Below are 27546 nucleotides of genomic sequence, written 5' to 3' on the forward strand. Positions count from 1 at the left end.
GCGCATACCCATATGCACACATTGGAAAGTTGGAAGGCATTCACTGGGATGACCTCTGGGTGGCAAAAACTTGGTGCTTTGATTTTTGTTCATCCGTATTTTCTTTTTATGTCATAAATATGCTACTTTTGTTATAGTTAACACACCTCTAATGTTGAAATAAAAGACAAGAGCCTAAGGTGGGTGTGGTGATGCACACCTATAATCCTGGTACTTGGGAGGCAGAGACAGGAGGATCTCAGGCTAGAGGCCAGTCTCAGCAACTTAAGGAGACCCTGTTTCAAAATAAAATAGGGCTGGGGGTGTAGTTGAGGGGTGGGATGGCCCTGGGTTCAATCCCCGGTACTCTCCATCCCTACCCCTAAAAAAAGACAAGAGTCTAGACTCTGGAACCAGATGACCTGGCCTTGAACTGAGCTCTCTGTCCCTTCCCGACAGTAGGCAGGTGCTGAGACGGCCCCCCAAAGCACAGCAGTTCTTGGGCATGAGTGCTTGGCTTCTCCGCCTGCATCACGGCACGGGGCAGCCTGTCTTCCAACCTGAGACCCGCCAGAGCCTGGAAGTTCTCTGTGACCTCCAGGCTTCCGACACATTGAGGGGTGCGGAAGCGGGAGCCCCCCAATGATAATTTGAGAGAAAATGCTGCCCCCGCCTGGCGAGGAGGGCCAAGGGCTCCATGTGGCTCCTGGTGAGGGCGGCGACTCGCCAAGCCAGGACTGCTAGCTGTGCTTCTCCAACGGTGAACGGAAGGGCTGCAACTCCAGGACCTTGGACTTGGGGGAATGGCACTTTTCAGCAACATTCTGTGCGGTTCTGAGGTTTCTGGGCCCCGAGAGACACGCGCATCTTTCAGCACAAGTCAAATGCAGTAACAGCGTTTAATGACCATTTACTATGTGCCACGTACAACAAAGGTTTTACGTGTATTTCCTTTTCCTTCCTTCTCTTTCTTTTTCTTTTTGTGACACTGGGGATTGAAGCTAGCATCATTCTACCTCTGAGCTGCACCCTCCAACCCATTTCAGTTTTATTTTTTATTTATTTATATTTATTTACTTATTTTGGTGGTACTGGAGTTCCTGGAAGCCCTTCTACCTCCAGGCTACACTCCCAGACCTATTTTTTTAAAATATATATCTTTATTTGTAAACAGGGTCTCTTAAGCCAGCGCGGCTGGCTTCGAACCTGCCTGATCCTCCTGTCTCCGCCTCCCAAGCGCGGGGATGACAAGTGTGCGCCACCACACTCGGCTTTAGCTTTTGTTTTAAAACAGGGTCTTGCTAGATTGCTGAGTCTTGCGACATTCCTGAGGCTGTCCTCAGAACCTCAACCCTTCTGTCTCGGCTTCCCAAGTACTGGGATTAAAGACACTCACCAGACCTGGCTCTGTGTATTTATTTCCTCTGTAAAGGTGGTATGATTCTATTCACTTTCTGCGCGTGGAGTCTGCAGCCTCCCAAGCGGAACTGGCTTGCCAAGGACAGGTGGCCCGTGGCCGCAGAGCTACAGACTCAGGCACAAGCTGGCGTGCAGCCGGCTCGGGGTCCTTGGGCTCTACGTCCTCGGTTCTGGCCGCACATTCAAATCACTTGGGAGCTTCTAAAAGCTTCTGGCGATGGAGACCCGGGGGTGACCGGTGTTCCCGAGCGTCTCCTGGAAGCTCCTGGGGTGATTTTCATGTGCAGCTGAGTGAGCCGCTGCCGTGGGCCACAGGAGGGGTGGTGGCTGAGTGTGCAAACTGCCTGCAAATGTAACATTAAAGACGGCTGGCCAGGAGAGGGTGCCAGGAGGCCCTGACGGTGGCCTGCATGCTGGCCGCTGACCTGGGTAAGTGCGTTACCATCCTCTACTCCAGGACTGTTGGGGAAGAGGGAGGGCTCCGAGTAGCAGAAAGGTCTGCGACCTCACTCTCTGACGCCTGCCCCTGTCCAGTTCTGAGGATGCTGTGGGCACCAGGTGATGCCCAGGGGGCTCCCAGGCCCACCTGGCCCCCTGCAGGCCAGAAACCCGCACCCTCATCACCAACACTTCTCAGGCCTGGGTGCTCATTCAAATCCGATGGGAAGAATATCCAGACCCCGGATGTACCCTGACCAAGGACATCTGGACCCAGAGGAAATAACGAACCAGAGCCCAGCGGACAAGGGGAGTCACAGGGCAGCCCTGTGCAGGGCCGGGCCAGGCCCAAGCAGGCTGCGCAGCTGGACTGTGAGCCTGAGTCCTGCCCGAAGCCAGTCAGCCGTGCAGCCTCAGACAAGTTACTGACCCTCTGCCCTTCGGCTTCCTCATATGCAAACTGGGGATGAGAGTGGCGATTCTGCCCTGAAGCTGGGAAGGGACGAGGCTAGGTGGTGGATGTGCCGTACTTAAGCCCGCCTGGCCCACGCTGGTGCTCAGCGGAGGCAGGGACCCATCAGCGAGGCTGAGACCACTGGGCCAGGCGTCTTTCCTACGGCCCCATGTTCCTGCCAGTGTCCTCAGTAAGGGCTCAAGGGTGGCGCTCTGCCAAGGCCCCCAGGCCAGCTCCACCTAGCTCTTGGTCAGCCTCCTGAGGATACTGGGGAAGGTGCCAGTGCCCCCTAGTGGCCCAGGGCAGGCACGCAGGGAGTCACTGTGACCGCACCCTGCCCCTGCCCCTGGTCTGCCCTGCCTCTCGCACATATGTGGCTCCGAGGTTCTGGTCGGCAGCATGCTGGCTCTGTGAAGTTTCCTAGATTCTGCCGATTCAGAAAGAGCCATGTTGACTGCCACTGTAAGTCCAAAAAGGTCACGGTGGGGCTATGAACACTGAGGGTCCACAGCCTCCACCCGGCCAGTTAATTCCTGAATGTTCCAGGTGTTACTGAAGGTTTTCCTTTCTATGGCTTACAAAACTCCGTGCACTGGTGGGGCTTATACCTTTCGGGAAGGCAACTGGAGCTGTGCTGGCGGACTGAGCCACATCCTGGCAGATGTGGCCGTCTGGGAAGGTCCACTGCATCCTGAGACACATGACAGAGACCAAAGCCCTTACTCCAGCTCCTGAAGAACTCCACGGAGAGCGGCTGGGGAGGGTGGGCAGGAGGCCGGTGGAGGAGCAGACTGATGACTTTCTGGGCGTGGCTTTGTTCACGCAGGCTTTTTATTCTCCTTCACCATCTTTTCTGCAAGCTCAAGTAGTGATCGGAAGACAGCACACATCGGCTCTGCCTTTGCTCGGCCAATCCCAGCCCCTGGGGCAGGAGGCCAAGGCTGCCGCCCAGACTCCAGAAAAGCCCAGCTGGCCGAGGTGCCATTCAGTCCAACTCAGGAGGGTGTCACAGGAGGGGCCAGGGCCCTCCCACCAGGGTTGGAGGGCTCCTGAGGGGTGAGGAGGATGCCCTGAGACAGGTGGGGGCAGAGGCCAGGCTCCAGGCCCAGCAAGCCGGTGCCCAACACAGGCTTCAGGGGGTCAGAGGAAGGCAGGGCCCAGAAGATGAATCCCAAGAGCTTCAGGGGAGAGGCAGGAGCCTGAAGTCTCTGGAGCTGGCCGGGCCCTCTGCCCACGAGTGGGAGAAGGCAGACCATTGATGCTCCTCCTGATGGCCCAGCTCAGGGCAGCCCTGAGGTCCGGTCAGCAGCAAGGGCGTCCTGAAGTGGCCAGAGGCCTCTCTGTCACTATTAGGAGATGAGCCGCGTTGGCCAGCACTCATCTGGAAAGGCGCTTCTTCATGAGGCTGCAGAGATGCAGGTTTGTCTCAGAAGCAACCGAGGGCCTGCTGGACGGGGCCATTCAGGGAGGCGGCTGAGTGCATGGAGACGCCGGGGCCGCCGAGGCTGGTTTCCCAGCAGTCGAACCCGCAGCCCGTCAGGGCCTGCTTTGTGGCCTCCACCTCTTCCTGTTCCAGATCTGTGGGGGAAAGTGCGTCACCACGGACACCTGCCAGCTGTTGGCCGCCTTAGAGCACGCCGTGCACGAAGCCGGGGCTTCCTGCTGTGGCTACTGGCCGTGACCCCACCGCCCGGGGAGGTCGCGGGAAGCCGCTTATACACACGCACTCTGACACATATTGGCCACGCGGCTGCAGACAGCTGACCTGGCCTCCCTAAGCCTGTCTCCTCATCTGGGAATGGAGCTAATGGGCCCACCCCTCCAGGCTACAGGTTTGCACTGGACAGCTGCAGGTGAAGTGTCTGCCCAGTGCTGGGGACGCTGGGCACACTCCGGAAGGGCTGCCTCTCACCACTGACATTGGCCCTGAACCAGGTACCGACGCTGACATGAGGATGTCACCCCCATCCTGGAGTCAGCACCGAGGGAGGGCAGGCCCTGGCCCCTGCCTTAGCGCTAAGGGCAGGGGAAGGAAGATGGAGAGAGGAGACTCAGGACAGGCAGCGGGCAGACTGCAGCAGAGGGCCACACTTCTGCCTGCATCTGCCCATGCCAGTGCGCCATGTACATCCGCTGGCCAAGCACCAGGAGCAGCGCCTTGCAGCGCCCAGGGCCCCAGGGCAGGAGGCTTTGCCAAGCTCACTACTCAGATCGCTCTTGCTGCAAGGATAAGGAAAGCTCTCGGTCTTGTAGCAAGATCAAGTCGTAGCTGCGTATGGTGTCGCATACTTGGGAGGCTGAGGCGGGAGGATCACAAGTTTTGAGGCCCGCCTCGGCAACTTAGCGAAATCTTGTCTCAAAATAAAAACAAAAAGGGCTGGGAGGGGGGCTATAGGTGCTGCACACCTGTAGGAGGATTATAGCTTCTTAGGAGGCTGAGACAGGAGGATTGCAGGTTTGAGGCCAGCCTCAGCAATTTGGCAAGATCCTCGGCAACCCAGTGGGACCCTGTCTCAAAATAAAAACTAAAAGATGAAAGGGATGGAGGTGTAGCTTGGAGGCAGTAGAGCGCCTCTGGGTTCAATCGCCAGTACCAAAAGAAAAAAAATAAATCAACCCCATTTTTTTTTTTTCTTTGGTGGTACTGGGGTTCCTGGAAGCCCTTCTACCTCCGGGCTACACTCCCAGACCTATTTTTACATTTTTATGTGGAAACAGGGTCTCCTAAGCCAGCGCACGCAGCTGGCTTCGAACCTGTGCGATCCTCCTGTCTCTGCCTCCCAAGCGCGGGGATTACAAGCGTGCGCCACCACGCCCGGCCAAATCAACCCCATTTTGGACCAGCCAAGAGAGAGTGGGGTGGGACAGGCTTGCGAGGACAGCGGCCGCGCCCTGGTCACTCCTCCAGCTGGGGGCAGGAATCTCCCCAGCAGGACGCCCACTGCAGTGCTGCCTGAGCCAGGCTCTCTAGGTCCGATTTACCCTTGAACCCAGGCAACAATCCTGTACGCCAGACTATTACTTTGTTTTGCCAAAGAGAAAACATAAGCCCAGAGAGGTTAACATGCCCAAAGCCACAGGCCTCTGCCTCCCCTCAGGGGCTGCTCCAGGTGGGCCTGCAGCGCCCCGTGCCTCCATACCTGGCCTGAGCAGTGTGATGCCACAGCCGCCGCCGCCCGCGCCGGTGAGCTTGCTATGCAGGCCGTGCGCCATGGTCACCTGGCAGAGCCGGTCCAGGGCAGCGTGGCCCACGCCGAGGGCGTTCAGGTGGTGTTGGTTCATGTCGATGAGCTCCTGCGGGGGAGAGCCTGTGTCCCATATGGCCAGCCGGAGCCGAGGCACTCTGCCCACCTGGCAGCCACAGACGTGGGGCAGTTTGCCTGCCCCGCACACTGGCCCAACTTCACCAGTAAAAGCAGCCTCGTTTCTGCAGAACTTCCCACGGGCTTGCTGGAGTTGAGTTCACCTAGCACCCTGAGGGTGAGGACTTATCCTGGTCCTGGGCCAAGAAGCCTCTGGCCCGCATGGCCAGTCAGGAGTGGGAGTGTGACCCAGGCTGGGCCGACCAGGGCCCTCCTGGGGTTTTCTCTGCCATTGGAGCTACTAAAATTAGTCAATCTCAGATACACTGCTGAACTCTCTACCCTGCCACAAGGTCAGAGCTGCATGAAAGATAGACTTCCAACCATGTTTCTACTGCTCGATTGATCTGTGCCCGAAGCCACCTCCTCAGTGAGGAGTAAACACATTGCTTTTCTGCTAGAGCCTGGTTGAGATGGAGCTCTGTCACTTGTAAGAAAAAACTAAAAGGCTCAAATAACATGCCACCCTCCAGACCCTCCAGCTGCGGTAGGGACTGATGTTCAGAATAAGCACTGGGTGTTTCTAGCAAGGTCACGAATGGGAGAAATAGCTAAATGTTTGCCTGGTTTTCTTCAGTTGGGCACTATGAATTCCTGAATTCCTGTTCTCCGAGGGCGCAGCAGGAGCGCGTGAACGAAGAAAAGTAACAGTGTCCACCGTATCCCCCAAACCGCTCTGCGGCGGGCACCATGCGAGGTGCTGAGGCTCTAAGGAGTGCCAGGCCAGAGGCTGGGCAGGCAGTGGAGGGCTGGGCCTGGCATGTGCCCCTACTCTACCCCTCCCTGGCTGTGGTCCTTGCTCGGAGGGCGTCTGTCTGCCTCACCGCCATAGGATGAAACCAGGTGAATTTTTGTACAATGTCTGTTTCGAGACTAGTGCTCTGTAAACGCTATCAGAGCTTTTATAGGTATGGTATAATCATCCCTATCTTTTTTTATTTTTTGGTGGTACTGGGGTTCCTGGAAGCCCTTCTACCTCCAGACTACACTCCCATACCTACTTTTACATTTTTATTTGGAAAAAGGGTCTCCTAGGCCAGCGTGCGTGGCTGGCTTCGAACCTGCACGATCCTCCTGTCTCTGCCTCCCAAGCGTGGGGATTACAAGCGTGCGCCACCACGCCCGGCTAATCATCCCTATTTATAGAAGGGAAAAACAAGGCTCGGGGAGAAGCGACTTGCCTGAGTTGCAGCCTCCCAGGAGCCAAGTGGGCACTGGAGGCTCTGCCCACAGGGCGCATGGCCTCCGGCCCCCGCCGAGCAGCCCCAGGGCGCGGGGCTCCACTCCAGGCCCGCACGCCCTGTACCCGGCTGCCGATCACCGAGGCTCGTTGGCGCAGCTCCCCTAGTGCTCCTGCGACCCCTCCCCGCCCTCCTGACAAACGAGCAGGCAGGCGTGATGCCCGGCAGCAGCCCCGCGCCTCGTGCCAGCCGGGGCTGGATGTGAGGAGGTTGCTGGAGGCCTCTCTCCGCGCCTGAGCGCCAGGTGTCACGTCGCCGAGGCAGGTTCCAGACACCTGTCACATTCTGATCCAAAATCTGTCAGGGATTGGATGACAGGCTGTGACACGGGAGAACAGCTCGCTGGTTCGAGTGCAAAGCTGTCCAGGAGCTGAGCTGCACATTTCGGCGGCTGCCACAGCCAAAAATATACACAATGTATAATCAAGGCGCTGCTCTGCAGCATTCCCCGAGTCGACAGGGGATATTTTAGGCAGTCCTCTATCATTATTAATTTGCTGCTCAGGGGGACGCGTCCCTCCTCTCTGTGTAGAAGGAATGAGAGGCTGTGGGGATGGCGGCAGTTGGCTGGGAGCGAGGGCCAAGTACAGGGAGTCCACGGAGCCCAGGGCTGGCACACAGTAGGTGCTCACGAGAGACTGGCTACATAGAGGGGCAGACAAGTCGGTCGTTTGGGCGCTGGCTGGCTCAGGAGCGAGCTCTCTCTTTAGGCCTCGGACTCCACCTGCAGCACGGGACCTGCTCCCTGTGGGCTGGTGTGGAGACTGAGCGGGGGACCCCCAGGCAGGCGTGGTTCTGAGCAGCTCGTCTACACTGCGGGACACAGCAGCTGATAGCAGCAGCGGAGGCAAAAAAGACCAGGAGGGCCCTGGCTGTGATAGACTACAGGGCCCTCTGGGGCGGCCCCTCTCGTGCCGCGGCTCCGTAACAGTCCACATTCACCGGGCCAGACAGACTGCATCAGGAGTGCTTTGACTCGCTGTGCGGTGGCACCAGGCAGGACGCTGTATGTCACCTGGAGGACCTCAGCGCCTGCTTAAGACATGCAGTGAGGCCACACAGCAAGCAGCAGGGGAACTGGGCTTCAGAGATCCAAAATCCGGGTCTCAAGAACCTCACTAGGAATATGCAAATGGTGGTGGGTGGGTGGTGGTGGCACAGGCCTGTAGTCCCAGTACTTGGGAGGCTGAGACAGGAGGATTGCAGGTTCAAAGCCAGCCGCAGCAACGTAGTGAGGCTCTAAGCAGCTTAGCAAGACTGTTTCAAAATAAAAAAGAAAAAAGGGTTGGAGGTATAGCCCAAAGGTAGTAGGCCCCTGAGTTCCATCCCCAGTATCACAGGGGAAAAAAAAAAAAAGAAAAAAGAACCTGACCCAAAGCAGGCAAGTGATGAACAGCTCCTGGGTGACTACGTGCAGTTAGCAGTAGCTGCAGGACTGCAGGGCCAGGAGATGCTCCCACAGAGATCTCTTGCAGCAATATCCCAGGCGCCTACCCACTGGCCACCACTCCCAACCCTTAGGGCAGACCCGGACAGGGGCTCCAAGTCAGACACTTCAGAGCCCACCCTGCATCCTCTTCTTCTGCCTCCGGGGAGGCTTCAGAATGAGATACGCCTGCTCCCAGGCACGCACAGCTGGCCCAGGCTGGAAACATGGACTGACCAGCCAGAGGAAGGGCCCGGCTGGTCTCAGCTTCCGGGAGACTGAGTGTAGGACGGGAGACGCTGCTTGGGCCAGCAGTGTGGAGTGAGCGGGGTTAGGGTGGATGGCGCTTACTTCTAGCACAACGTACTGCTCCAGGGCTGGGGCCAACGCCATCTCTCCCAGCATGCGCTCACACTCCAGGGCTATGGCGTCTATCGATGTCAGGAGTGGGGCCACGATCTCTGGGAACTGCGGGAAAGCAGGCAGGTTGTGAGGCCGAGGGATGGGGCACCAGTGCACAGCCACCCAACAGCAGGGGGGCAGGAGGGACCCCACCACGCATACCCAACTCAAGACCGCAGCCCTTGGAATCACAGGGGACCCCCCTCCCCCCCGGCAAGACCATGTGACTAATGAGCCTGATCCCCGGGTTGCAGAAATCCCTGCCCTGCCCCCCTCCCCGAAGGTCAGGGAGGAATAACGGAGAGTACGTTCTTCTCTGGCAAGCTGCCACCCCGAGTCTCCCTGCCCCCAGCATCCCAGCACCCCTCTGAAGCCCATCGGCCTGAGGGAGAGCTCGGAAATCCAGATATGACTGTCCTGCCCTCCCTGTAGCCCACCCAGGAGGGGAACAGGAAGCACCTTGATGAGCCTGTTCTTGACGCCAGCCACAAGGGCCTTGGTGCTTCGCGGGACTTTGGTGTTGGTCAGCAGGATCTGGAGAGCTGGGAGCCTGTGGGGTGAAGAGGCAGGTGGGGGAGCCGGTGCAGGACGGGGAGCGATTTGGGGCCCACCCCACCCTGCTGCACAGGAAGTAGAGGCCCAGGGAGTTGGTGTCAGGTGCGGCGGTGCGCTGCTCCTGTTGTGGCCACAGCAGTCTCTCCACCTCAGACCCTGGGAAGACAGACGCTCCCCTCTGGCTATTTATTTATTTATTTTCATTCATTCAACCTCAACTGGGTAACCCCTATGTGTTAGGCACAGATGAGGGACCCAGCATGCCCTGAGCACCAGGGGCAGAGAAGGAAGGTCCTCCAAGCTTCTCTGGCTCCCTGGCCTGACATGTAAGCTGAGAACCAGGCAGGGTGAGCCAGCCAGGGGAAGGTGGGAAGGCAGCTGTCCCTGTAGGCAGGGCGTTTTGGTGGCTGGCCCAGGCAGGAGTCCCAAGAGGCAGACGGCGCAGCGAGAAAGGCTAAGCTCAGTCCTGGGGGACACTTGGGAGATTTGGAGCTGCGGCAACTGGACCTATGGTAGGTCACACAGGGCTGGGGCAAGGACGGTGCCGACTGGCCAGTGCAGGCAGAGTTGAGGGTCCCTTCTCCCAAGTGCCGGGGAGGAACCAGAGGGGTTTCAGATCTCAGTGTTTTGATTTGGGGATCTGTGCACAAACCGTGTACTGGCCGAGTGTCCTAACCAGAAAACCTGAAACCTGAGCAAAATAGCTCAAAACCTTTTTTGAGTATCATTTTGGGTTTCGGACTTTGGATGAGAAATTGTCCCATCTGTTGCATTATTCTTGGAGACGGTCGGTGCAGGAGAGTGAGGGGAGGCAGTATTCCCTGGAGTCCTTTCCTGCCCTGCCTCGATGGCGCCCAGTCCAGTGGCCCAGGCACAAAACCCACCTCTCCTCGGCTGCCGTGGGGAAGGGAACAGGGAGGCTTCAATAAGCCGACTCTCCAGCATGACCCTCCCCGAGGAGCTGTACAATCCTTCCCAAAGCCCCAATTCCATCTGTCCTTGTGCTGAGCTCTTCTGTCATCCAACCTGCCTTTTAGAGAGCTGTGGTGGAGGCTGCAGAATTTGGATGTGCTGCGCTCTGGCCCAAGACAACTGGAGGCGCAGACTCCTCGACACCTTTATTCTCTCTCTCTTCACAGTTCAAGATTGTAAAATGCAGCAGGGCTGGAAAAAGCTGCCAGAAACCTGTTTCATCTCACCGCCCATAAGCCCATGAAATTAATATCGATTCTCAGCCTTGGAGGCTTGCTTGCACACTCTCTTTTTAACTTTACAAAAGACGAACATTCTATTTGGCTTTTCTCTTCCCTTTAAAAAAGACAGCCGTTGCTCAAAAGGGCAGCACTCTGGGAGGCTGGATCTTGATCCACTTCACAAACAATGCTTTTTTTTTTTTTTTTAAATGGAAAAGCGCTATGCGAGGATTGGGGGAAAGGGCTCCTTTTTAAGCCATCCATGGGATTAATGCGGAGTCTGGCTTCCCCGCCTCTGCGAGAACCCACCATCTGTTCGCTGGGCGCCCTGCAGCAGGCAGCGAAGGTCGGGCACTCTGTCCCCAGCCGTGGGGGAGGGGGCAGACACTGCATCCTCATCCTCAGACAAGCCTCATAAATGCTCCTGATGCCGGGCCCGCCGAGCTGAGCATTCCCAAGCCAGCAACTACCGCTCAGGGTGCTCTGCGAGCGCGTCTGTGGTCCGGGCCTGCCCCTGCTGAGCCTGTCGTCCTCCCCCGTGGACACTCCACCGCGGGCACAGCCTCGTGGCCACCGCTCCACACACTGGGCCACTCCAGCCTCAGGGTCTTCGCACTTGCTTCCCCTATGGCTGTGTCTCTTTTGTACTGGGGATGAAAAACGGGGTGCTCTATTACTGAGCTACGTGCTTGGCCTCTTTGAAACAGGGCCTCAAAAGTTGTTGAGGCTGGCCTACAACTTCTCATCCCCATCTCAGCCTCACAAGTAGCTGGGATGGCAGGCATGCACACTGTGCCCGACTCCTCTTTCATTTGCTCAGGCCTCTGCTCTCACATTACCACTCAGAGGCCCCGAGCCACGAGGCAGCGCCTGCTTCGCTGTCTATTCCTCACCTACTGTTTTCTGAACGCACTCGTGACACGCAACAAGCGCTTCAGAGCACCTGTGCACGATGGCTGTCTCCTCACAGGACAGCCAGGAGACTGCCCAGGCTGAGCAGTTTTTTGTTTTTTTTGGTATGGGGGATTGAACCTAGGGCATCTACCTCTGAGCTATACTCCCAGCCCTTTTTTATTTGGAAGCAGATCTCGCTAAGTCACTAAGGCTGTCCTCAAACCTGTGATCCTCCTGTCTTAGCTTCCCAAGAACTGGGATTACGCCCGGCTCTGAGCTGCTTTTCTCCCTGCAGAAGCTCCACATCTGCACCTGGATTTATGATGCGCCTGCTGCCACCGATGGCAACCTCGGAACCCCGCGGCTGCCTCCGCTGATCGTGACAGGTGTGGCTGCCTCTGCTCCTGAAGGCAGTCCAGGCCAGGACACGGCTGTCGCTCGCTCAGTCCTTCTCCTCTGCCCTGTGTCCTTCTCTGGGGAGAGGGAGCTTTTGCCCTCCAAGGGATGCTGGACAACATCTGGAGACATTTTTGATGGCCACAGTTGAGTAGAGGCCAGGGATGTTGTTAGACACCCCACAACACGTGGGACAGCCTCACCACAGAGAACAATCCAGCCCCTAATTCTACCAGTGCTGAGGCTAAGGAGTCTCTGATTCGAGGGGCGGCTCAGCTCTGGAAGCCCATAGAGCGGGGATAGTGAGACCCCAGGTGCAGAGGCGTAGCCCAGCACTCCAGATTGCTGAGCCACTGATGGAGTGACCCAGCTGGCCAAGACAGCGGGCCAGGACCTGCTGCCCGTCAGCAAAGAAGACTGCTCTGAGCACAGGAGGCTAGAGAGCTCTGGGACCCCTCGCCACACACAGGACAGCCACCGAGGCGGCAAGGCACCCTAGGGCCAACATTGCCGCCCAACCTGGAACAGCCCAAGAGGCTCCAGCTCCTGCATGCCATCTACCTCACAGTACCAGACATTTCCACTGTGGTTGTGAACGGAACCGCGCACGTTGAGGTCAAATGGGCATGTGTGGCATTCCAGCTGGTGCGGAGAGAGGAATGAAAAGACATAACAGGCTGAGAGCTGCACCTGACCCCTCGCTCTAAGCTCACAAGCGAGATCCAGGCCTGCCGCACGCGTCCGGGATGTCAACTACACATGGTCCTATAGTGGCTTTCATGTGTGTGTCTGTCCCCGAGACTAAGAGCTCTTGGAAACTGAGAGTCACCTCTGTATCTAGACCCCAGGACGTGTCATCAGGAGCACAGGAAGGTATCAATTCTGTTTACTAGATGAGCAGACGGGTGAGTGAACAGATGAGCAGCAGCCGTGGGCCGCTGGCTGTTTCTGGAAGGTGGTAGGACGGCGTGCGTGACTTCCTCTCCAATCGCCAGCAATTTAAAGGCAAAGGGTAAGAACAGAGAGCGACTGCCCAGCCGTCCTCACGCACCCGGAGCCTCACAGGGAGCCTCACAGGGGGTCAGGAAATTGAGGCCCGAACCAGAGGCTGGAAACCCAGGGACCTGTCCCCGTGTGACCTTGCAAGCAAGCACCCGTCCCTCCATGTGTGGACGCTGCCGTGCTGGGACGCATTGCTCTGCCCTAGGATTACTTTTTTTTTGGTGGTACTGGGGGTGGAACCCTTCTACCTCTAGGCTACACTGCCAGACCTATTTTTTAGGTTTTTATTTGGAAGCAGGGTCTCTTAAGCCAGCACGGCTGACTTGGAACCTGCACGATCCTCCCGTCTCCACCTCCCAAGTGTGGGGATTACAAGCGTGCGCCACCACGCCCGGCCTAGGATTACCTCTTTAAGGATGAAATCTTCCCTTGCTGGTACCGGAGTGCTCCTCCTAAAGAGAGACAGGAGCAGGTCAGAGCTGGAGGAGAAGCTATGCTTCATCAGAGGGGTGTGTGGGTCAGTTTATCTCTATCGGGAACAGGCTAAGCAACATAACCCATCATCACCTCTGCTTCAGCTAGACAGGGCAGGAGGGCACCGAGGCACCAGGAGGCGGCTCCCCACCTGGGCGCGTGGGCCTCCCTCCAGGCCCCGCCTGATGCGCTCCCTAGCGGGGGCGCTGGTGTAATCTGCAAACTCTGTGGCGACAGCTCTGCAGCTGGACTGGCAGGTGCCCCTCCCTGAGGCTGTGCATCCCCAGCCCTGTCCCGGGGATTCGAGGGTGCAAGTAGAGCCCCAAATTTTCTCCCATTACCCCCAAGACAGGAAAATACTCTTCCTCAGAATCCATGGATTCTACTCATTCTGGGCCAAGAGAGCCACGATACCTACACATGGAAGGAGATTGAAAATAAGGGAAAGGAGGAAAATGAAGCCGGTAGCACCTACCCCATGTGCTGATGGCATTGTCCACTCCAGAGGGATTCCCATGGATCACTTTCTCCCCCTGGAACGCCCACTTGTTAATTAATTCCAAATCCTCCTTGGGCCACCTGCAGACACAGATATGCTTTACTGGGTGCTGGCCAGTGGGGCTGGGTGGCCTCGGGCAGTGAAGCAGGAGCTGTGGCCGGAGCATAGGAGGCACAGGGGCTTGGACTCAGAAGAGCAAAACAGTACAGACCAAGCCTGCTGGTGCAGCAAGGAAAGCCCAGGCCCTGGGTCCCGCGTCCTACGGTGCCCCTAGGTAGCTGAGCGAGTGCCCCGCTTGCTGGGCAGGGAATCCACCCTCCCCGGGGCAGGTGAAGAGCCTCGCAGGTATCCACACGCAGTAGGCTGTCTGCACCCCCAGGGCCTCTGCACTCCACCTGCCTTGAGGAAGAGCGGGATGGCAGTGCAGAGGCAGGACAGCTTCCAGAGGTGCTGAGAAAGCCCAACACACCATCACGTGAACACGAATTTCAGGTGCCCTGGAGGCCACTGAAGGGCCAGGTCGGTGCCCTAAATCTCTCCAAAGTACAAGGGTCTTTTCATGGAGTAGGTACAGGCCCGCTACCAGCTTCTGTGAGCAGCCAGCCCCCCGAACACAAGAGGAACCAGGAACGCAAGTGGCCCGAGGCTGAGTGTGGCTCACGCAGTGAGCGGATCCGCGTCCATCCTGCCACCCATCCCCAGGTGCCCTTGGCAGCGGCTTCACTTCAGCCCCTTTTCTCATCCATGAGAGCACAGGGATGACAGTGTCTTCTCACAGAGGACACTGCAAGGGAAGAACACACGCGCCGGGGCACAGTGCGCAGGAGACAGTCGGTATTCCCCAGGGCGGGCACCCGGGGGTCACAGCTGCTGGATGCATTCAGAACGGTGTTCAAGGGCTGGGTGCTGCTCATGGTGCCGCGCGCGCCTCGCATGTGCGAACACTGGAGTTCGATCCCCGCACAGGAAACAAGAATTTTTTTTGTTTGACCTCTTATCTGCTGTGGAACCTTGGGCAGGCTACAACCCCCTGAGTCTCTCATGGACCTTTCGCTTGCACAGTGCCTGCAAGGCTCTGCTAACCACGAGGTAATGCCAGTTAGTACTGTCGAGTGCTAAGTGCTAGGCACTACGCTAATCATTTTCTCAAATGGACTTACTGAGTGGTTGCTATCTGCCTGTGACTCAGCTCACATCAAGAGCAGCGGTCAGCAAGCAATCAATACCTAGGTACAAACGGGTCAGTCGCACTGCAGCGTGTAACTCGACAGCGCTTGGGAGGATAGTGCAATGGGGTGCACCGAGGAAGGCGACATGCCGGCGAGAGCTCTGCGGCTGGAGGGGCCAGCCTGGCCAATGCCTGGACCTCGACCAGAGCTGACCTTGTCCAGGAGCTGAAAGGCAGCGGCATGCTGGAAAGAAGCCACCGAGGGATGAAAGGACGGGGCAGCCGATCCCCTGGGGCCCTCAGCCATGTGAGGCTCCTGTCTCCTCCATGCAGGTCGGTCCTGGGGGCTCAGACTCAAGTTTGCAGAGGGGACTGGACCCCAGTTCCTCCTGACTGGGCAGTGCCAGTGGGGTGGGGCCTGCTCTCCCCATGGGTTCTGAGGAGTAATGACTGGGTGTTCGGAGGCTGAAAATTGGCCAGAAGCAGCACGACAAAGACCACACGCACGCACATGTGCACACACAGAGCTACCATCTGCTCTTGGAAACGCGGAATGGTGTGCTGGCCAGTGTGGGTGTGTTCAGGGGCTCCAGGACAACTGGGCCTTCATTGGCTCGCTATGATCAGCTCTGTCCTATGAGCAGCTCTGTCCCATCCTCTCTCCTGCGTCACCGTCTTATCCCAGGATCACCAAATGAAAGGCCAGAAGAGCCCCAAAGTCACCAGCGGGACCAGTCCCTAGTTCCCAGAAAAGGAGATGGAGCCAGAGAGAGAAGGGGTTGCCCATGGCTGTGCAGCAAGTTAACAGATAAAGCTACCAGAAGCCTTGAGAAGGGCAGCCTGCCGTCTCCAAGCCACTGTGGCCTGCGATGACCAGAGTGACCTTGGGGCTCAGGCTGCATTCAGCTCTATCAACAAGGCGACCTGGAAAGGATGGATCACACGTGACAGGACTAACAGGCACCTGGCGGCTGGGGAGGCGGGAAATCACGTTTCCAAGACGGAGAAGAAAAGCGCTGTGTTCCTGGGTTCCTTCTCTGCTGTGGCTGCTGGGGGCCTGTGAGTGTGCCGCGTGGCTTGGGGCGGTAACCCACAGCTCCGTCCACCTGGCACCCTTCTGCTGGCCTGACTGGGAGAGCGACATGGCCAGCAGTCTTGTCGAGCTCCACACAGCTGGCACCGTAATCCTCCACTGGGTGGAGTGTCCGCGCTTCTCCACACGGCACAGGCTCAGGGCACGCTGCTCGGCCTCTGCCCTTGGGCGGCTCCTTCAGGAGCATCTGCAAAGGTGTGCCCCACCAGGAAGGACAGAGGGGCACCTGCTCCAGGGTGAGGCTGGCAGAAGGAGAGACACCGTTCTAACGGACATGCTGTCTTCTGCTGATTTCTTGGGATACTGTGCTTTCCCCTACGACTGTCCGGTTGGATCTCCCAGTAAGCCCCGGTGTTCTTGTCACCACCCAGGGGAGGACAGGGAGCACCCGGGCGCAGTGACCACGCCCAGGCCCTACAGAGTCAGTGCAGGAGTGGGACCTAACTACCAGCCTCGAGTTCTTTCTACCACAGGCCACGGGCCCTTGAATCCCAAAGAGCCAGGAAGGGGTGGGGCTGGGACAGACAAACAGCTTAGCACAGGACTGAGGAGTTCACACACACTCTGGGTTCAAATCCCACCTGGCCTTGAATGCTCCGTGGCCTGGGGCAGCCAATGGACTCTCTGGGCCTCACCTGTACACCACCACCATGACCTCGTGCCTCGCCGGGTGGCAACGAGGCCCCAGGGAGAAACTTCATGTTTGGATCCTGATGTACAGAGGTGACGAGGGCCGGCGTGAGACCCAGAATTACCTGCTGACTCGAGCCCCGTCCTTCAGCGGGTTCTGGATCTCCTCACAGGCCGTCAGGAGGGCAGCAGACAGACATACTGAGTAGGCGGCACTGGAGCCCAAGCCTGCGCCGGTGGGCAGCTCCGACCACACCACGATGTCCAGGCTTGGCAGGGCCCTGGAATACAGCGGGGCGCAGAGCGTGACCCTCAAAGGGCAGCCTAGGCTGGGGACTCGGGCTGGACTCGGCAGGCCTCTCTCCAAGGGCCTGGCCCAGATTTCTGAAGTCCAGGAGATTTCTGATCGCAAAGCCACCCTAATTGTGTGGCAGGAGCGCACGGTGAATCAGGCAGCTTTTGGAAACAGATACTAGGTTCACTTAAATCATAAAACTATGCATCTACAGCTCTTCCCGAAGGCGCTTCCCACGCACACAGGCTGCCACAGCCCTGCACTTGGCATGGGATGGGCCCCAGCTGGGATGGCCCTGCAGTTCTCCATCCTCCAGAGACTCCGCCCCATCTTTCAAGACCTTATCCCCTCCACTGTGACCTTTGCTGACCCCCAGAGGGGCCACTGCAGCTGCCCTGGAATGTAACCAGCATGTACCCTTCCCCCCAGTGCTCACGGGGAGGCCTCTCCCCCCACACGGTGTTCCCCAATGTGAGACCCAGGTCTGCTGTGAGTCACGAGAAAGCTGGGCACCACAGCACCTTCATGAGCTCCCCCTAAGTACACCTGGAAGACTTCATGTCTGGTAGTTTCCACTAAGTGCCTTTTCCCCCATTTCATTTTTCTTTTTCTTTTTGGTACTGGAGGTTGAATCCAGAGGCATTCTACCTCTGAGCTACACCCTAATCCTATTTAATTTGAAGAGTCTCGCTCGTTTGCTAAGGCTGGCTTTGAACCTGTGATCCTCCTGTCTCAGCCTCCCAAGTACTGGGTTACAGGTGTGTGCCATCATGCCCCCATTTCTGAATATAAAAATTAAAATACCAGCTGGCGCAGGCCTGTAATCCCAGTACTTGGGAGGCTGAGACAGGAGGACTGAAGGTTCAATACCAGCCTCAGCAACTTAGAGAGACCCTGTTTCAAAATAAAAAATAGAGATAGGGTGTAGCTCAGGGATGGAATGCCCCTCGGTTCGACCTCCAATACCAAAAAAAAAACCCAAAAACCAAAAAACAACAAAATCCCCCCCAGCAAAATGACAATACCAAATGTGTCTTTTCTTTCCTTTTTTTTTTTTTTTTTTTTGGTGGTACTGGAAATGGAACCCAGGGGCTTTTCTACCTCCAGGCTATATACTCCCAGACCTATTTTATACTTTAATTGAAAACAGGGTCTCACTAAGTTGCAGAGAGCCTCACTAAGTATTTGAGGCTGGCTTCGAACCTGTGTGCAATCCTCTGTCTTAGCCTCCCAAGCGCTGGGATTGCAAGCGTGTACCACCACGCCCGGTCCAAATGTGCCTTTTCAAAGTACACATGCCCACCCCACTTGGTTGGGGGATTCCGAGCGCCCCACCTGCTGAAGGGGACAGGCTCTTCCAAGATGAAAACCCCCACACTCCTCCTGGCCGCTGAGCCAGTGTCCCTGCCGCCGCAGAGGGTGGCCCTCGGTGCCCTGCACAAAAAGTACTGCACTCTATGTGCACCAGCCCAGGCGAGGCCACTTTACATATATTGCTAATCTCCCCCATTATTTTTCTATGGAAATTGTCAATAATAACAGCTAACATCTATCAAGTTGAGAGCCAGCCCCCACCCAAACATTTTTAATTTTCTGCTACTGGGGATTGAGCCCAGGAGTATTCTACCTCTGAGCCTGCTGCCCTATTTTTTTTTTTTTTAAACAGGATCTCACTAGGTTGATGAGAATGTCACTGCTTGCTAAGGCTGTCTCACTTCTTGCTGAGGCTGTCCTCAAACCTGTGATCCTCCGGTCTCAGCCTCTCAAGTACTGGGATTACAGGCGTGCACCTCCACACTTGGCTCACTTTAGATAAATGAAATCCCAAAACAACCCTATGAGGTTGGTACTACTGACACTCTCATTTTACAGACGAGGCAGCTGAGGCTCATGGAGGGCAAATGGCCGAGGCGAGCCTCCGGAGCGTGTGCACTCGCGCCCTGCAGCCTCAGCGGGGCCACCAGCCGCCAGGGTCTGGTTGCGGCCCAGGGTGGAAGGGACACTGGCCTCACTCTGCTGGCTGCCTCCTGTAGTGCCCAGGTGTGCCATGAAGGCCCCTCCGCAGTCACGCTCGGGAGCGGCCACGCCAGGATCTCAGGCTGGAATCTGGCTTCAGCTGCTGGACCGAAGAGGGCAGAGGAGGAAGTGGCGGAAGTTCATGAGTGTCAGAGAGAACCAACTAGCTTCCCAGCTCTGCCACTTTCGGACCAGAGAAGGCCCTGCATGACCTTACTTCTCCGTCTCAGCCTCCCCAGGCGGGAAGGGAGACAGGGCTGTGGTGAACGTCATGAGAGCGCATCTCTACACGGCAGCCGGCGGGCGCACACCCTCTCCAGCTACGCGGGGCTGAAGCTGCTCCTGCTTCCCGTGGGAGGCCGAAGCAGGACCCCACGGCCACGCGTGTACCCACGCAGGTACCTTCGCTTCCGACAGATGGCCAGGTACAAGTACAGGAAGGCCAGCACGGCCAGGCGCTCGGTGACAGCACAGTTCTCGGGGACACCGGCCACCTCCTTCAGCTTCTCCATTTGCTCTGGGGTGGGTGCGGCGATGTCACCTTGCTCTGTCGCATGGGCAAACAGGCAAACACGTGAGTGAGACGCCCTCGATGCTTTCATGAACAACAGGAGACAAGCTCCGAGGCATGGTGGCGCACACCTATAATGCCGGGCGGAGGACCACAGACTCAGACCAGCCTCAGCAAAGTAGCGAGGCCCTCAACGACTGAGACCCTGGATGCGGTGGCGCATGCCTGTAATTCCGGTACTTGGCAGGCTGAGACAGGAGCATCCCGGGTTCGAGCCTCAGCAAGCAGTGAGACTCTCGGCAACCTGAGCAGACTGTTTCAAAACAAAATATGAAATTGGGCTGGGGATGTAGCTAGGCGGTTGAATGTCCTGGGTTTGATCCCCAGTACCACAAATTAAATCAAAATAGTTTTTTACAATGTTTAAAAATAAAATAAATAAAAATATTTAAAACAGAGCCGGGCGTGGTGGCGCACGCTTGTAATCCCCGCGCTTGGGAGGCTGAGACAGGAGGATCGCACAGGTTCAAAGCCAGCCTCAGCTACTTAGTGAGGCTCTCAGCAACTGAGACCCTGTTTCCAAGTAAAATAGAAAATAGGAAATAGGTCTGGGAGTATAGCCCGGAGGTAGAAAGCCTCTGGGTTCCACCCCTAGTACCACCAAAAAAAAAAAAAAAAAATTAAAATATATATAATAAAAAAGAGCTTGTTACAATATATAAAAATATACATAAAAAAATCTTAACAAGTAATAGCTTTGACCTGTAACTAAATACTATACCATAAGTCTAACAACTGGTCAACATGTAGTACCAAATTAAAACATGTACAATAATAAAAATCTTAGAATGTACATAAAAATCATTAATCTAAAAACAATAACATATATAAGCCAAAGTTATCCAATAATATAATCAATTTCTTTATACTATATATATTCCTTGTCCACTACCTTACAAACTACACTCAAATACATCATCCTTAAGTTGTCTGTGTCTGTTTGTCACTCTCAGCCAAATCCTTGCCCACCTTCCAAGACCCCAGTCCCAACGGTCCCAGTGCTCTGGCCAAACTGGTCTTTTACAAGAAAGGGCTGGGGTATAGCTGCTTGGAGGTAGAATGCTCCTGGGTTCAATCCCTAGCAACACACACACACACACACACCTTAAAACAAAACCCCACAAAGCGGCTGAGCAGGCGCTGTGATGAGAACGGGAATGAAGGTGGAGTGAGCTACTCATGGGCCAAGGGCCACGGTGTTTCACCTGCTGCCGGTGAGCTGGGCAAGTCAGCAGACCGGCATGAATCTCAGCTGTGCTGCTCCCTGGCTGTGTGGCCGTGAGCACGTGGCTTGCCCTCTCTGAACCTGTTTCCCTCCTTAGTAAGACAGGGATGACAGCAGTATCTCTTTGCAGGGTTGCCGTAAAGATCAAGCAAAATGATATATGTAAGATACTTTGCACAGTTCCTGGCTCATAGGAAGTGCTTACTTAGTAGTTTAAACGCAAGCATGTGTAGCGTGAGTGCCAGCGCAGTCTCTCTGAGGCTTGGGTTTCACCTTCACTGCACACGACCGAAATCGAAGGCTGTGTGAAGTGATTCCCCAGATAGTTCCCTCTATCAAACGAGAATTAGAGGAGATAGAAACTCAAATTAGAAACAGTGAATATGAGCCAGGCGCGATGGAACATGCCTGTAATCCCTGTGAAACGGGAGGCTGAGATAGGGGGATGGCAGGTTTGAGGCCAGCCTTGGCAACTTAGCAAGACCCTGTTTCAAAATATAAAAAATAAGAAGGGCTGGGGTTGTAGTGCAAGGTAGAATGTCCCTGGGTTCAATATCCATGACCCAAACAAGACAGAGACAAGCAAAAGGCCAAACAGCGACTCTGAATGTTGCTTGGGCTAGAGGGCGAGGTGAGGCAGGTTTTTCTCAGTGAGCCAGAGGGGCTGGACAACCTCCGTGAGGCCGAGGAGGCCCGGCCAGTCTGACCAGGTAGCTCACTTCTACCCATCACTCCTTGAGCCTCGGGTCGAGCTGGGTTGCCTGTGCTGGGAACTTAAGGGAACCTGCGAAGTGTTCAGTAACCAGGGGTCCCGTGTATTAATGACCTGCGGGACGGCCAAGCAGAGCCGTGCAGTGGTTTTCGAGTTCAGGGGAACCTGGGTCTGAGTCCTGTTTCTGATCTGTGGGTGGCCTACGCCGCCTCTGCTTCTGTGAGACGAGCCGCAAGGTTTCCACACCTGAATTCCCACAATCATAAAATGGGCACGAGGAACGTCACCAACTCCTGGGAAAGGCTGGAGAATCCTGAGAGCTGACATCTGCAATCACACTTCAGCCTGGCACACGTAAACGCCCATGGCTGTTCACTGTGGTGATTACTTCAGAAAGGAGCAAAAGATGTCAAAAGAAAGACAGGAGGTCCGTGTCACCTCACAGACATGTCGACAAAAGGCTCCACCTGCTTCTGGCTCCGTGAGGTGGGGGGACTGGTTCTTCCTGTGCCTCGTGCTCAGCGTCAGGCCCGGACCTGCCCCTCGTTCTGCCAGTAACTCGGAGCAATCCCTGGCCAGGCAACACGAGCCCGCTCAGTGTGGTCACAGGTGAAGCGGCCAGCCTGGGCCCCAGGACGCCAGCGTGGTCTAGATGGGCGCCACCGCACTGGGCTGTGGCCATATCCTGCTAAAGACTTAAAAAGCAGAGCAGAGCCGGGCGTGGTGGCGCACGCTTGTAATCCCAGTACTTAGGAGGCTGAGACAGGAGGATTGCAAAGGTTCGAAGCCAGCCTCAGCTACTTAGTGAGGCTCTCATCAATCTAGTGAGACCCTGTTTCCAAACAGAAAACATAAAAAATAGGACTGGGAGTATAGCCTGGAGGTAGAAGGCCCCGGGTTCCATCCCCCAGGGGCCCCTTCAATATACATACACTCAGCCCCTACCACGCTACCAGCGCGGAGGGGCGGGGCCAGGAGGCCTCCGGTATTACAGACGAATCCAAGTTACAGCAGGTGAAAAATGGTTCCTCTAAAATGAAGTCATCCAGGCAGGACGGTACACACTTGTAATCCCAGTACTTGGGATGCTGAGACAGGAAGATTGCAAGTTTGAGGCCAGCCTCAGCAAGTTAGGTAGACCCTCTGCAATTCAGTGAGACCCTTTTTCAAAGCAAAAAATAGAACAGGGCTGGGGTATAGCTCAGAGACACAATGCCCCTGGGTTCAATTCCCAGTGCCACACACACAAATAAACAAGTAAAAAAATAAATGAATGAAATAAAATGAAGATGACTGCCTTCCTCCTTCCCTCTTCCCTGGTGGTCCTGGGGATCAAACCTACTGCTCCACCCTCGAGCGCCACGCAGCGGCAGGGCTTCCACTTCCTCTCCACCTCTGACGGGAGCAGCTGCGGCGAGGTGAAGGCGTCCAGGGCTCAGGTCCAGTTTGGAAGGAAGCTGGTGGATTCTCACCTGCCCCGGGCTTGCTGAGGAACCCCACTGCCAACATCATGGTGTCAGCCCAGCGAGAAGACAGCAGGCTGAGAACACGGAGCAGCCCCAGCTCTGGGGAGGTGGCGGCCTGGCTGGCTGCGGAAAGCCGGCCTGCCTATGTGTGGCTGCGGCGCCTGTGCTCCCACAGCAGGCCATGGTACACTGAAGGGAAAGCACCCTCACATTTCTGAAAGGTTGACGTACCTTCACTCAGTTTTAGTTAAAAAACAAGGTATCTTCCTATCTGAATCAATAAAACTAGCCATCTACAGGGAACCAATCAGAAGGATTAATACTAAAATGCTTGGGGACGTTATTTGGGAAGACAGAAGTAATAATAGGTGATTTTTTTGGGTCACAATATCCTAGTATCAACTATATTTTCCAGGAGTAAGAATAAGTTACTTTGGTTTGTAGTGTATGCGTGTGTATATATATATATATATATATATATATATATATATATATACACACACACACACACACACATATATATACATACATATATATGCCTATATATGTGTATCTATCTATCTATCTCTATATATATACATTTTTTTTTTTTGGTGGTACTGGGGTTCCTGGAAGCCCTTCTACGTCCGGGCTACGCTCCCAGACCTATTTTTACATTTTTATTTGGAAACAGGGTCTCCTAAGCCAGCGCGCCGGCTGGCTTCGAACCTGCGCAATCCTCCTGTCTCTGCCTCCCGAGCGCGGGGATGACAAGCGTGCGTCACCACGCCCGGCTATGTGTATATATTTTATATATGTATATATTTTACATATATCTGTAACATATATAATGTCACACACACACACACACACACACAACTGATGCTGGGGCTTGAACCTAAAACCTCATGCATGCTAAATACAATATATATGCACTTTACCCCCGAGCTACAGCCCTTATAATTATTTTTTTACTATGAAACAGGGTCTCACTAAGTTACCACGTGTTAACAGGCTTCAAACCTGTGATCCTCCTGTCTCAGCCTCACAACTATGGGGATTACAGGCATGTGTTGCCACACCTGACACCACCAGTTCCTCCAGCCCTATTTTTAATAATTTCTAGTTAAACGAAATGTCAACTCATCCATTCTCCTTGTTAAAAGCAACATTAGAAAAGGTAAGGCTCAAGCTGGGTGTGGTGGTACATACTTGTAAACCCAGCATTTGGGAGGCTGACACTGGAGGATCGCATCTTAAGGCCAGCCTCAGCTACTTAGTTCCTTTGCGATTCAGTAAGAACCTGTTTCAAAATAAAGACTAAAAAAATAGGGGGTGTAGCTCGGAGGTTGAATGCCCCTGGGTTTCATCCCCAGACCCGCAAAAAAAAAAAAAAAAAAAAAAAAGGCAGAAAAACAAAAGGTACAGCTCTCTCTGTCCAGCCCTAAGACCCTCCCACTGAAGGGTCAATCGTCACTGTCAGATTGATGTCTATTCCTTTAGACTGTTTTCTTTTGTTGCTGTTGTTTTTTGCAGTACTGGAGATTAATCCCAGAGCATCACACAGGCGAGTTATGCACTTCACCACTGATGTCCATCACCAGCCCTTTTAAATTTTGAGACAGGGTTGCCAGCAGGCCTCAACCTAGCTATCCTCCTGCCTCAGCCTCTTGAACAGCTGGGATTACAGGTATGTGGCACTGTGCCTGGCTTCTTTCTACACATTTACCTTACACACTTTCACCAACTAATACCTAAGTATGTACACGTTGTTTTACATTGTGTGCTTTTTCACTTAACAGTAGGTCTTTTTTTTTTTTTTTTTTTTGGTGGTACTGTGGTGGAACCCAGAGGCTTTCTACCTCCGGGCTATACTCCCAGACCTTTTTTATATTTTATTTGGAAACAGGGTCTCGCTAAGTTGCTGAGAGCCTCACTAAGTGGCTGAGGCTGGCTTCGAACCTGTGCGATCCTCCTGTCTCAGCCTCCCAAGCGCGGGGATTACAAGCGTGCGCCACCACGCCCGACTAACAGTAGGTCTTGATAATATATCCACAACAGCTCACAGATAGCTGGTGTACAGTTTTATGCTTTTGAATGAAAACATCACACTAAATAATGGAAGCTGATTTTATGGGGGGTCAGGATAGAAAATTGCCCTGGACCAGCTGGAACAACTACTTGGGTGTCCTCCTTCTCCATCACCCTAGTGTCTAGGTCCTCATCAAAACTGGTTCTTCCCCATGCACATACCCAGAAAGCTTGTGTCCAGAAGCTGAAGCCTGGCCACATCCCAGTCCTGCTTGATACCAATATTTGGTAAATTGAGGCTCACTTTCCCATCGCTGTGAGGCTGAAGCCGGAGGAATGTTCTCAAGTTCAAGGCCACTGCCAGTGCCACCTGTGGAATAAAGGACAAAAGCCTGAGAGTGAGTGGCAAGGGGGCAAAGCCTGGCACTCAGCCACACCCACCCATTGCTAATCAACCTCGGCACACTGCTCCACCGAGCCTGGGCACAGCCACCACCACTCAATTAGGAGTAAATATCTACTTCTATTTGCCGTCCCCACGGGAAACTTCGAAGGTTCTCAACACCAATGAGTCACTTCCCCATAAGTGCCACATTTCAAAGAAAAAATACAAGAACATAAAGAATAGCACCCGGAGCCAAGGAGTTTAAAAGCCGGAGCTTTAGGTTCGGACAGACCTGGGTTTACTCCTAGTTCCACCAAGCTGTCTGGAGCTTGCTCAAGTTACTAATTCTCTAAGCCTTAGCTTCCACATCCGTAACACAGGATGGACCTCCAGGAATAGCTGTGAGGTGTAAGTGAAATGCACTGCTTCCAGATCACCTTTGCCAGATCAACTTTCCAACTTCTAAGCATAGGAGTGTCCCAGAGCTCAGCCTCAAACCTCTTTTCCTCTCTACCAAAGCTCACTTCTTAAGTGACTTCCCTCTACTTTCGATATCTTTCTGCGATCTTGCTAAGTGAGGCTAGGGAGGTTCTTCAGAGGCCATGACATCTGTCTTTTCCTTGCCTGGATGAGGAGAAATGGGGCTCCTCTCTGATCTGCTCGCACTTCACCTTCTTGCAGTATGAGTGTCTGGAAGAAGTGGTACCCAATCCCTAAAGCTCAGGGGCTTTTTACCTTGCCATGGACCACAGCATGTTCTCCGTGAAGGATGACTTTCCCTGGAGCAGACACCAGCAGGACTTCTGACAACATGGCTCTTGGGAATCCTGAAAGAGAAAGCCAGAGAGAGGAATGAAGGTCTCTAGATATTAGAAGGGCAGGAAGAGATCTTAGAGAAGGCCCAGTTTAAGAAACTAAAACGGCAGCAACCATCCAGTGCTTGCTATGTACCTGAAAGGCACAGCAGTATTGTAGTCAACTGGACAAACAAGAGAGATGTGGGTTCAGTCCTATTTTATTCTTTATTTTGAAACAGGGTCTCACTAAGATGCCTCATTGAGTAAGTGAAGATGGCCTCAAATCTTTTATCCCCCTGTCTCAGCCTCCCAAGTACTGGGATACAAGTGTACACCACCACAAACAGCTTATGTATTTTTTTTTTTTTTAATTTTGAAACAGGGTCTTGGTAAGTTGCTGAGTTTGGCCTCGAACCTCAAACTGTGATCCTCCCGTCTCAGCCTCCGAGGTAACTGGGATTACAGGCATGTACCACCACAACAGCTTTACTACTACGATTGAAGGCAGAAATTTACAGGAGGGCTGGTATTGTAGCTGAGTATTTGCAACAAGCAAGACCCTATGTTTGATAACCAGGACTGGGGAGGAAATGAGGGAGAAAGAGAGATTGAGAGTTTGATTTAGACTGATTTACATGAAATCACGGAAGAGAAAGAACTTTTTCATGGCCACTGAGGCCGTTTCCAATGTGTCACAATTATAAACACGGCTGCAGAAAGCACCTGTCATGCCCCGTTTTGCACACTTTAAGTGAGGATTCCTGCAAGACTGCGTCCTGGAATTTGGCGCGCTCGGTTTACGGATGTGTGGATTTTACATTTTGACAAATAATGCCAAACCATCCTCCGTTTAAGGATTTACGTGAACTGCCTTATAGGAAGACCTCGATCGCACTAAGTACTACAGTGATCGGGTGTCATAGGGAACTGCCAGACTTGAGGCCGCCGACGCCTCGGGAGGAACTCTTAGAGTTGGGGAAACAAAGCCAGAAAAGCTGGGTATCTTGCCCTGGGTCGTCCTAGGTCTCGGCTTTCGCGCCACCGGGCCCCGCCGCCCCGACCTCTCACCTGCCGCGGCCTCCGCCCTCCGCGCTGACGCCTGAACTGCTCCAGGACCCCTCCATCCCGGACTGCCCGTGCCCCGCGGAAGGCGGGCTCTAGCTCAGATCCAGCCAATCAGAGCGGCGTCCCAGGAATCCCTTTGTCAATTGGCTTAACATTGGCCAATAGATAACGCCGTCGAGCGGTCAGGATTTCCCCCCCTCCTTCCACTCCCTACGTAGACCAATGGGAAACAAGTTCCTGGGAGTGTCCCGCCCTGGTGCGAGAGCCACGGACCAATAGAAAGAGGCGGCTGAGCGGTGGCGTGCCCGGCTGTGGGTGGAGCCAACCCGAGACTTGGACGGCAGCCTGGAGCGGCCAGCCCGGACCCGCGGCCGTGCGC

At 54.8% G+C, this 27546-nt stretch overlaps 1 protein-coding gene across 1 annotated transcript; it reads right to left on the minus strand.

Moving 5' to 3' along the window:
* Positions 1-3716: 3716 nt before the first annotated feature.
* Positions 3717-26118, minus strand: MVK (mevalonate kinase; the record flags this gene model as incomplete). Its single annotated transcript, XM_080717465.1, has 10 exons — positions 3717-3868; positions 5431-5584; positions 8671-8787; positions 9181-9271; positions 13168-13213; positions 13711-13814; positions 16751-16906; positions 19339-19483; positions 25143-25290; positions 26041-26118. The coding sequence occupies 10 exons, from the start codon at positions 26116-26118 to the stop codon at positions 3717-3719; spliced, it is 1191 nt and encodes a 396-aa protein (XP_080573591.1).
* Positions 26119-27546: the final 1428 nt, after the last annotated feature.

Source organism: Muscardinus avellanarius (assembly GCF_963383645.1).
Source record: "Muscardinus avellanarius genome assembly, chromosome: 21".
Classification (NCBI taxonomy): Eukaryota; Metazoa; Chordata; class Mammalia; order Rodentia; family Gliridae; genus Muscardinus; species Muscardinus avellanarius.